The 12,261-nt window shown below is 37.1% G+C and overlaps 1 protein-coding gene across 1 annotated transcript in view; it reads left to right on the top strand.

Annotated features, from left to right (window-relative positions):
• Nucleotides 1-12,261, top strand: part of LOC129242578 (transient receptor potential cation channel subfamily A member 1) — a 112,068-nt gene that overhangs the window by 73,574 nt on the left and 26,233 nt on the right. Inside the window, exons 8-10 of the mRNA XM_054879306.1 lie at nt 1,609-2,418; nt 5,184-5,498; nt 5,674-5,784. Coding sequence (XP_054735281.1) covers nt 1,609-2,418; nt 5,184-5,498; nt 5,674-5,784 — 1,236 coding nt within the window. The remainder of the gene's footprint in view (nt 1-1,608; nt 2,419-5,183; nt 5,499-5,673; nt 5,785-12,261) is intronic.

Here is a 12,261-nt window from a genome sequence, read left to right as displayed (position 1 = left end):
GCCTTTGTGTTCACAGATAAACTGGTAGAATTCCATATTTTTCGTAAGCTGAGGAAGCTCCAGCACTTTGCTAATCTGGATTCTATATCTTTCATTCCACCACTTTTCATGGTAATTTCAATTCCAAGATATTGAAATGAGTCGACAAGTTCAATATTCTCTCCATCAATGACGAAACTTAAGGGTGTAACCCACTAACTCACTTTTGAAAAATCGATTATTTTTTTTTTGCATTTTTCGAAAGTATATATATCCAGAAACATCATGTTAAAATCGCAGATTGAACTTAGGTAAGTTTTTTTCATGATTTTTCATAAAAAAAAACTTTAATTGCATTTTTCTCGAATTAACGTTTTTTCGGTTGGTCCACAAGATTTCTCGGGAACCAGTGGAACGATTCTCATGAAATTTTAACCACATATTCTACACATAAATAGCTATAAAATAAACAACTTTCGTAATAAAATTTTGATTTTTACTAATTTTTTTTCACAAAAAACAGTGTAAAAAATCATGTTTTTTAAAATTTTTTTGTTTTTTGGCCGCCATTTTGTTATTTATTAATAAAAATTAATAATTTTACTTTGTTTTATAGCTACTGTTATAACAAATCTAAAACTTTTTGATTTTTCTGTTTCAGATAAGCCGTTCTCGAGATATCGTGTGGACCAGCGACCTATCTCTAAATCATGGTGTTATGTTTAGCTATAGTTTTTGTATAAAAAAATTGCAAAAAATGAATAAAAAAAAATTTTTTCTTGTATTTTAAGACTTTATTTATCAAGCCTAACAACTTTTATATCAATATCATTCATAGCCTGCTTGAAAAAAATTTCCGAAAATAGCCTTTTTTTCGAGCGTAGTTAGTGGGTTACACCCTTAAGGATATATTGGTTTCATTTTTTTTGTCTTTTAAATGTTTATTTTCAACCCATATAGTGCGGCTTCACTTGCTACGTCATATCAGAGTGTGAGAGTAAACATACATATGTTATCAGCATAATTGGATGCGCGGAATTTACCATCAAGAGATTTATGCAGAACATTGTCAATGACTAGAAATGACGACATTAGGCAACCTTCGCTGTGGTGCCTGTGTTGCTATTGAATGGCTCTGATAAGCGGCCGTTGTGTAGCACTCTTTAGCTGAAGTTTTCGTAATGGGTTTGAATTAAAGCAATAAACTTCACAGTCTGGGAGCGCTCTCTAGATGCAGTTGCGGTGTCGAAAGCCGTACGAAAGTCAATAAATGCCCCATAAGCTCCACCGAATCAATTTATCGTGTTCATTGTTCCCAGTTTGACTGATATCGAAAAATTGCAATTTTGGCACAGATTATCCAATTTAACATCACCAGACTTTTATTTGTGGGATTATTTGTATACGAAAATATGTCAAGGACTTGCCAACGAGATGGAAGCATTTGGCCGTCAACACCTATGTTTTCGTATAAACACTCAATAGAATAGGGGGCCTCACTCCTTTCACATCCAATACAAAATTTCATAATTCGCTCATTTACACTTATTCCCCTACGTCTCTCTCTATTGCCTTTCCAAATATCACACACACTTAGTTCTTTTACTATACCGCTTCTCCATTTTCCAGGGCGCTATCGAAATCGTGAAACTCATGTTCAGCATGCAACCTTCTGAGAAGCTAACTTGTCTCAGCTGCACCGATGTTCAGAAGATGACGCCTCTTCACTGCGCTGCTATGTTTGATCACCCGGATATTGTTGAGTATTTGGTGAAGGAAGGCGCTGACATCAATGCGCTCGACAAGGAACATCGCCCACCGATCTTATTGGCCGCTTCACGTAACGGTTGGAAAACTGTGCATCTGCTGATACGTCTCGGTGCTGGCATTAATGTCAAGGACGCATCGTCACGTAATGTTTTGCATTTTGTGATTATGAATGGCGGGCGTTTACCAGAATTCGCAGATGAAGTGAACAAAAAACAATCGCATTCTCAATTAGTACAGCTGCTTAATGAAAAGGATGCTTCTGGCTGTTCGCCATTGCACTATGCCAGTCGTGATGGACATATACGTTCTTTGGAGAATCTTATTCAATTGGGCGCTTGCATTAACCTCAAGAATAACAACAACGAGAGTCCATTACATTTTGCGGCACGTTATGGTCGCTTTAATACCGTTAAACAGCTACTGGACTCGGAGAAAGGATCTTTCATAATCAACGAGAGTGATGGAGAAGGACTCACACCACTACATATCGCCTCCCAACAAGGTCACACGCGTGTGGTACAATTTTTGCTAAATCGGGGCGCGCTTTTACATCGAGATCACAATGGACGTAATCCTCTGCATTTGGCCGCGATGTCGGGCTATACACAGACCATTGAGTTGTTGCATTCCGTGCACTCACATCTACTCGATCAAGTCGACAAGGATGGTGTAAGTGTTGCTTGTCAAATTTAATATTATACGAAACAGAATAGTTTTCTCGACACACATATTTGCATATGAGTGGATATTGCAGAAATTATAATTATATTGACTTAAATAGAAACTTAATAGCCACTCTCACTTCTGTATTTTTCTTGATTACGCATGAGCAAGTGGCCTATAAAGTTATTACAAAATAATTCTTGGCGTTTTAGCTGAAAACTTCACGGTGTCTCATTTTGGCAACCTGCTTTTATGTTATTCGAAAAGTATGAGAAGTTTATTAAATCACAAAATAGGCGCCTTCCCACTCAGCTCAAAACTAAATCTAAATCTACACAAATATATGTATGTAAACCAATGGTATAGACACTTAGGTGATTCACTAAAAGCCGAAGTACTCAATATTACTTTTTTGCTGCGAAGATGAGGAGTCTATAGAACATCTCATCATCGAATGTCTGGGGTTGACGCATAGAAGGAAAAGGTTTTTAAACAAGTTTATGCTTATAGATGAAGACCTTCAATCACTCCCTCAGAAGGAGCTGGTACAATTCATAAGCATACTTAACAGTCAATAGACAGCATAGGGTGCACAATAGATCAATATGGTCGCAGTGCTAAAGGGCCATACCTTAACCCTTTACTACCATTAACCATTAACCATTAACTCAATAATACTTACGACACTCTCAGAATTGTTCTATTTGGTTGGAGAATAATGTCATTGCGTTTTAATATTTTATTTTGTTTTACAACGATTTGTTTACTGTTTGGCAAAGGGTAAGTATTCATTCGATAGAACTCTTTCTGCTCTACAAATCCATGTTAATTTGTTTTTTGAGTTATTTACTTTTTTGAAATGGAATACCCATGAGTCAAATACTTTCGACACCTGCTCTTCATTGCTTTTCATCGAAGTCAAAAGCTGCCGAAGTGGCCCGGGACATTTGCGACGCATATGGAAAAGGTGTCATAGGCGACTCTGTAGCACGGAGATGGCTTGCAAAGTTCAAAAGGCCTTCAGAATTCGATGAAGTTGAGACGTTCTTGAAAACGGTCTCCAAACCAGTCATGAATTTGTGGAAAAAATTAACTGCGATCATAAACGATGATTCTCAATGACCTTCATTCAATGGGATTTATCGAAAAATTGGGAGCCTGGGTGCCTCACAAGCTGAACGAAAAAAAAGAAGAAAGTCGCCTTCAAACTGCATCTCACCCGCCATCGAGCAAGATGCGGTCATAAACAGCGCTTTTTGTAGCGAATCGGCAAGAGATATGAAAATGGTGCCTATACATCAATGTGAAGCAAATAAAAAAAGGAGTGGGTGGCTGCAGGAGATACGTCAAAGCCGAGAGTCGAGCCGGATATTCAATCAAAGAAGAAGACATGCATTTGGTGGGACTGGGAGGGCATGGTGTACTGGGAAATACTCGAAAGGAATGAATAAGGAGCCCTACATTGTCCAGCTGCACTGCGTGAATGAGGCAAATCGACTGAAAAGGCCTGATCGACATGGCCAAACCATACTCCTTCACAACAACGCCAGGCCCCATGTTGCACAAGTCGTCACAGCAGCACTCGAAGAGCTCGAATGGAGGTCTTTCAGCATCTGCCAAATTATCCGGACCTTGCACCGACCGATTACCATATTTTCCGTTCCATGTCAAACCATATGAAGGGCGCTACCTTCGATAACGAAGAGAAACTGGCTCAACAACTTCTTTGACTCCATACTAGGCGATTTTTGGTGGAACGGCATCAATAAATTGGTCGAGAGGTGGGAAGAAGCTGCAACCAGCACAGGCGCTTATATAATCAATTAACTTATTGACATAATTATTGTTTGTTGTTTAAATAAAAATCTTCGGTAAAAAGGCTACGAACTTATTCCCCAACCAATATATTGCAAGAAAAAAAACCTATTGTTTTATTTTGAAACAGCTGATATTTAATGGAGCCTCAAAACTCATGACGTTTATTTTGCACTATATATGTATGTGTTTTTTGTTTTGCAAATTTAATATAAAAATATTAAATTTTATATATCTCAATAGGCAAACTATTAAACTACATTTCTATTCAGTGATAGAACCCGAAAAAGCAAAACAAAATATAATAAATTATCCACTGTTTAGATAGTAGGAAGGGCACAGGCTCGAATCTCTGTGAAACACCAAAATGAAGAAAAAGTTTTCGACAGGCAATGGCAAACCTCCGAGTATATTTCTGCTATGAAAAATCTCCTTATAAAAGAATACATCTGCCGTTCGGAGTCGGCCTAAAGCCTGTAGTTACCTCCACAAAGTTATGCACGGCCAAACACCCAAAAAGAGCGACTTTTTCTCATACAAAATAATTGGGACTTTTTCTCATGGGCTTCATGGGCCATGGACAATAACTGTGCCAAATTTGCAAAGAATTTGAATTCTGTTCTCATGACTCACGTGCTTGTCAAAATATTAGATATTGCCTTATGTAGTCGTTTCCTTAAAAAATCTCGAAACAAAGAACTCCAGTAATGGTGGCTCATCTTCGAGACAAGAGATGACGCCCTACTGAATTCCCTTTGTTCCGAGTTGCATTTAGAAGCTCTGAAACAATATCGTACATGAAATTGCAAATGTGTTTCAAAAAAGCGATCGCACCCAACTTGCTCATTGTGGGATAAATTTCATTTATTATGTATGTCTTATTTCAAAGCAAAAATGTTATGCAACTATGTATTGAAACCCTTTTTATTTTCCAAACTTGTATCGCTATTTAACAGAATACTGCCTTGCACTTGGCCACCATGGAGAATAAACCACACGCCATCTCGGTGCTACTCTCAATGGGTTGCAAACTCTTCTACAACTACATGGACATGAGCGCCATCGATTATGCCATCTACTATAAGTACCCCGAGTCTGCACTCGCCATGGTCACACATGAAGATCGCGCCAATGAGGTGATGGCAATGCGTTCCGACAAATACCCCTGTGTTATACTGGCACTAATTGCTTCAATGCCAAAGGTGTTCGAGGCCGTTTTGGATAAATGTATAACCAAGGCGAATTGTAAGCGTGATTCAAAGAGCTTTTACGTAAGTATTTGTTTAAAAGTTGTTCCTTTGTTCAAAATAGAACATTGTATTGCTTAAAAATATATATATTCTTATATATACTTTTATTATTTTTATTAATTAACCTTAACTTACCATAAACTGTTTATGTGAGATAAAATATGCCTAAACTCCTTATGCTTCATCTATACGGCAGATTAAGTATTCGTTTTCCTTTCTGCAATGCCCCTTCATGTATGCAAAATTGGATGAAAAAACCGGTGAATCGATAGTTCATTCGAATCCGACACCATTGCCAGCGTTGAATGTAAGCATAGAGCATGTGACACCGAATTTATTACCCCTCTGACTGCCTGCCTGCCTGCCTGTCACTTTTTGTACTTGCATGCGACTTTTCCCCCTTATGATTTATTGCTTGCAATTTTATAATATCAACTACCATAAGCTTTTTAAATATATTACATAATTTCAAGTGCTTGCTTGCAATTTTACGTAGTTTACTACTTACTTACTTAGCAATGCTTTAAAAAAGGATGTTTATTGCTTGAATGAATTATGGTGATTTAAGTACACTCATACCTATGTAAGAGTTTTTTGTTCATTACCTGAACGTTAAAGGCAGGACGTAAAGTAAAGGGTTTTCTAATAAGAGGTGTTATTTTAATATTCAAAGAAAAATGCTATTTTTTAATATAAATGATCAAATGTTTATTTCATTATAAAGAGGAAGGCTGCCGTTCATAGTGGAAAATAACATCAAGCAAATGACCACCACGACCACGCATACAGAACAATATCCTTTTCATGAAATTTTCCATAACCGAATTGCAAAGTGGATGCCCCATAGCCTCACGAATTCCATCTTTGAGGTCTTGAATCGACCCTGTGCTGTTGGCGTAGACCTTCTCTTTCACGTGGCCCCAAAGAAAGAAGTCACAAGGTGTTCACCTCTTCGAGAGATAACACGGTCCGGAAACTTTTCCCGTAAAATATCAATGGTTTCGTTGCTTGTGTGGCACATAGCGCCGAATTGTTGAAAATAAACGTTGTCCATATCAATACCATCCATTTCCGGCCATAAAAAAGCGTTAATCATCTCTCGATAGCGCAATCCTATTCAAAATAATACTTGTTATTGGAAAACCCTATTTCCTGCCCTTTGTCAAAGCTGCATATTTTTCAGCAAAGGCCAACCAAAACGTGTTATTTGAACTATTAATTTAAAATCATTGTATCAAAACATAAAAACTTGGAACAAATGCGCAAAACGCTGTTTTTGTAATAAACATATAATATTTGTTGTTGTAAAATGCTCATATCATCACCGTACGAGTTGTTTACTACATTTTTGATAAAAAATAGATTTTCTTAGTAGAACTAAAAAAACCCAGTTGAAAATTTATTTATATAAAAACAGCAGTTAAAACAGAGAATTTTTCCAATCATTCTCAAATTCTCATTCTCTTTTCTCAATTATTCAACTCAAAAAGAAACAAAAAGTGCGTTAAAAACTTATTTAAACAAAAACAGCACTTAGAACAGAGAATTTTTCCCATCATTCTTAAATCGCCATGTAAAGCAGGAAAGTCTATTTTCCAATTGACTTTTGTGAAAACGCAGCAATTATTCGTTTCACGTATTCAGACAATTTATTTTACGCGTCTGGAAGGTGAAAGATTAAATTAACTCTGTCCTGACATCATCGAGAGAAGCGAAGGGTGAATATTGCTTCTACAAGCGCTTGTTTGGCGCCTGCAGCTGTGGAGAAGGAAGGGATCTTTGGTAAACTCAGAAATTCTTTAAGACTGAATGTGAATACTTTAATTATGGAGGGAGTACACCTGCACCCCTGTGGCCCTATCTTCCACACTGGAACTCTAAGAATGTATGATGACTCCTTCCGCCCGCTAAACGGTGACACCCGCAGGATGCACAGATATGAACAGAAATATCGTTAGCAATGGATGCTGGCGAACTACCATGCTGAGCTGTTCAAATGCGCTGGCTAGTAATACCTACCATTTTCGTATATCATCAACACATTCTCAGTTTTTTTCGTAAACAAACCGCTGACATGACCCCGGTTACGTCAGCCAATCAATATGTTTAATCAGAACAGCTGACTGCTATGGCTACGGTTATGGTTAAGGTATGGCACTACTAATTGCACCTTTGCTCTCACAATTTTGTTTTTCCCCATAGCGGACGGCACTGAATTTAAGCGGGGAGTTTAAGTGTGGCCTGTCCAATCCGAAGGAAATGTATCTAGGGAGCTGGTTTTTCTCGGGCGTATTGTGTTCCCCATCTAATAAAATAAATGATACCTGCAATATGTATATCAAATATTTCTCTTATGTGTAAAGCTTACCCTCAAAAAACCAAATTACTTAGTTCAAATCCAGTGATATTTTAATAAAAGCGAACCAATCTGAAAGGAACTAGTTTTTTCACAAGTAGATGGAAAATATGTATTTTTTCCAGATATGGGACGTTTGATATTTACAGCGTCTAAGGTACTAAATCGATAAAAAGTTCGGGAATATATTTTTTATTTATGAATTAGATTCAATCGAGTGAGCAGTATTTCGCAACGGCTATATCATGTCGAAAAAATTGCTTCGCTTTCAGAAGGGCTATCTAAGACAAATTGTATGCTTTATAGTTGGATAATTTTCGGCATCGTAGCTCTTTTTTTATTAAAAAATAAGAGTGCTTATAGCCGGGTCTATACTATATCGTAAATTCTCAGTTTGCGAATATATCCTCTTGCAATTCGAGCACTATTTGGTTCCGTTATTTTTTTGAGTCAGAATCTTGTAAAGCAAATGCATTATTTTTAATATTGCCTTCCTTAACGAAATACTTAATCAAGGCAAGGTTCTGGAAATATTTATTGATGAAAAATTAAAATTATTATGAGCATAACACAAAATACGAGGGTAATACGTGTGCTGCCATCTATCAAACGACGACAAAAGAAATTTCAGACTGATTGATAGGTTAGCTTGGATTTGGCAGCTATTCAAGTAGGACGTGTTTCATGATTTTCGCTAAGATGAATAAAAATCAGTATCGTTCGGTAATTCGCTTTTTGTTTTTGGATGGGAAAAATGCACGGAGATAAAAGCAAAGTTGGATGCTGTCTATGGAGACGATTCGCCATCTATGACTACAGTTAGATATTGGTTCAACGAATCTAAACGTAGGCGAACATTCACTTTTCAAAACGTTCACGACATGACTCTCGCTGATTGACGAACGGAAGTGCGCTAAGTAAAAGAGACCATAGGTGAGTCCACCGGAACGGAAATTAATATTTTACTTGATAAGTTGGCGATGACAAAATTTTTGACCCGCTGGGTGCCGCGATTGCTCACAAGCAACAACAAGCGGATGCGGCTGTTAACTTCGAAGCAGTTATTGGAGCAATTTAAGCGAGATCCGAAGGAATTTTTGCATCGAGTTATCACCATTGATGAAACCTGCATTCATCATTACACTCGAGAAACTAAGCAACAATCAAAACAATGAATTTCTCCCAGTGAATCTGCTCCAAAGAAGGCGAAGACAGCCCCATCGACCGGAAAGGTTATGGCGACGATTTTTTGGGATATGTATAGCGCCATCCTCATGGATTTTTTAGAAAAACCAAGAACGATCACTGGGCAATACTACAGTGAGTGGACAATACTAACATTTACATGGCTCGAGGGAAAAAAATTTAGTTCAAAAGAGGAAGTCATCGCCGAGACAGAGGCTTATTTTAGAGAGTTCGACAAATCCTATAATTGAATGGAGGGGTTAAAAAATGGCCCGAGTGTTGGGAGAAGTGTATCTCTCTAAAAGGGGACTATGTTGAAAATTAAAAAAAATGTTTCTGAAAAAATGTTGTATTCATTTCTAGGACGGGTATTTATTGAACCCCCCTCTTACGTAATACAATACAATATAACAGAGAACAAAATACATAAATATCGAAACTAGCTTTACCAGTAACAAACTGATAAACCAATCATCACTCAGCACCTTACGTAGGCACCGAAATTATCAAACGCCCCTCATATACATACATAGAGCGCAACCAAACATACCACAGTATTTACATAGAGAAAATGCATTCAAATTTCAGATAAAATACTCTTTTCATGCCGTTCAGTATTCTCCTGACGAAGTAGCAAAAAAACGTTTGGCTCTCAATGATCCCAATTGGAGACAAGAACCATTACTCACCATAAATGTGAGTTGTTTTATAGAAATAATTCATGAAAATGCTAGACGACAATAGAGAGTTTATAATTTACTGCACAATCTTTACATATTATTTCATTTAGTGATAAAATTTAAAATATATAATTTACAGTACGACAAATGAATGTTTAGGATCTATGCTACAAATTTGTTACACGATAAAACTTTAAAACACCTTAATGAAATCTATCTAAATGCAAAAAATTCTTTTTGGATTTTGTTATGGCAGGTGTAAACTCCCACCCTTTTTGGGTGTTTGGCCAAGCTCCTGCTCCCATTTGTGGTGTGGGTATTTTTGTTGTTCCACAAAAGCCTACAGTTTTAAGCCGACTCCGAACGGCAGATATTTTTTATGATGAGTTTTTTCATGGCAGAAATACACTCGGAGATTTGCCATTGCCTGCAGAGAGGCGCTATTAGATACAACTTGTTCTATCATTTTGATGCTTCATGCAAGCAGATTCGAACCTGCGCACTTCCGAATGGTAGTCACACACTACCGATTCGGATATGGTGGCCGCAAATATTGCAGAGAGAAGATTGTAAACTCTTCAAATCAATTTGAAGGGTAAAGATTTCTAGTTGGATTGATAATTTTCTGCCAATTGAATTAATGAACCTCTCTTCGCCAAAAAAAAAGTTTTATTTACCTTTCATCCAACGTTTCGCAATATTGTATATGCCTTGCAAAATAGCTTAATCGGTTTTCAGTTGACCCAAATCTCTTAACCTGGAGTTTGTCGCTAGGCAAATATAAACACAAACGATCACAACGGGGAAAAAATTACCACACAATATATAGGTGTATAATTAATTAAATATTTATTTTACGTAGGAAGCGCGTCTTTTGTTTCTATGCAGAAAGGTACTTGCAGGAGCATGTCACGATATTTTGCAGAAAAAAAGTTAGAAATGGTTTTATTTACCTCTGTGGTATTTTTTACCCAGTAGCGACGAACGCCGGGTTAATGCCGAGCAATTTCAACATATTTGGAGAAATCGAGTGGTCACATCATGAAAATACTATGTTAGATGAGAGAGCAAATTATTTACTTATTTGACTTCATTTCAACGCAACACAAGTTTATTCTTTAAAAGTTATATTATCGCCTTAAAAGTACTCCCCATCAATCGCGACGCACTTATGCCAGCTCTCGAAACATTTCTGGAACTCTATTTTTAGTATAGCCATCAGATACGACTTAGGTTTTTCCATTAGTTCCATTCGGCTGTTCAAAAATCGCAAGGAGTCATATCAGATGAATTCGATGGCAGGTATTCGCTTCATTCTTGATCTGTGTGCGATGGTGCGTTATCATGGAGCAAAATCAACGAAATGTTTTCCCACAATTTTTTTATTTTTTGGCGAATTGCGTCACGTAAGCGCATCTAGACACCCAAACAATAGTCATAATTAACTGCCTGACCTTCTTCCAAAAATTCGTGGTGTATAATACCGTTGTAATCCATAAAAACCGTGAGCATCGCTTTCTTTTTTGGCTGAAAACAACGTGGTTTTTTCGTTTCGTCTGGCAGACCGTCGATGGACTCACTATCTGTTCTGAAGCATTCATGCTTCACTCGTAATCGACTGTTTTCTTAAGGTTTTCGCACCATTGAATCTGCATCGCATATTTAACGCAAAATTTAATACAAGCTCGCTGTTGCAAATTCAAATGCATCTTTACAACTGTAAAAAATCGAAAACACGTGCAGAGGTAGATTTGCTCAGGAGCCTCACCTGGCGGTTGTTTCGGGAACTTTTCGATCAATAATTACACAATAATATTGCAGTATTGTTGCACAGTACATTGGGATTTTATTGCATGCACAGTAAACAATTTTGAACCGTATATAAGTGTCGGTATCGAGTAACTTTTGACAAGGAGTAGGCGAATTTTCTTTGGGGTAAAATATAGAGAGGCATTTGTAAAAATTTTAAATCATCCGATAAAGTGATTAATTATGCGTACATATTTGTACGTTTTAAACGCATTGAGCCATAGTGAACAATATGAAATACTAAGAGTAGTCGAGAAGGGTTTAAAATTTTACGCTCAGTCTTTGTCTAGTATTATCAGAGCAACAATTCATTCGGATTACGATTAAAAATCGCCAAACACTAAAGGTATCGTGTGTTTTTTTAGCCACATGAGAACTATATGTAGATATCGATAACTATGGTTTGACAGCTGAAAATGGCAAAATGTGTTGACATTTCTATTCCATAAGATTTGGCAAGTTATCATGAATCGTTTAACACCAGAATTGTGGAAATTTACTTTGAAAAAAATCTGTTCGCGATAGAACACTGAGCACATCATCGGTCTTTATTTCTTTCGAAATAAAGAAGGAGCTGTCGTTACATGGCGTGGGCTATAGAGCCATGCTGACTGATTTTTTGTTACCATCGACAACGTTTGGCTCTATCGAGACGGCGCAACTAGCCATACAGCGCGCTTAACAATCGATTTATGGCAATTTTCAAAAACCACCATTGGCGCATATAGATTTATTGGAAAAAGTATTAAAAAAT

This window comes from Anastrepha obliqua, chromosome 3 (genome assembly GCF_027943255.1).
Source record: "Anastrepha obliqua isolate idAnaObli1 chromosome 3, idAnaObli1_1.0, whole genome shotgun sequence".
Classification (NCBI taxonomy): Eukaryota; Metazoa; Arthropoda; class Insecta; order Diptera; family Tephritidae; genus Anastrepha; species Anastrepha obliqua.
Note: the sequence above shows the minus strand (reverse complement) of the source record. Positions and strands in the feature narration are given on the sequence as shown.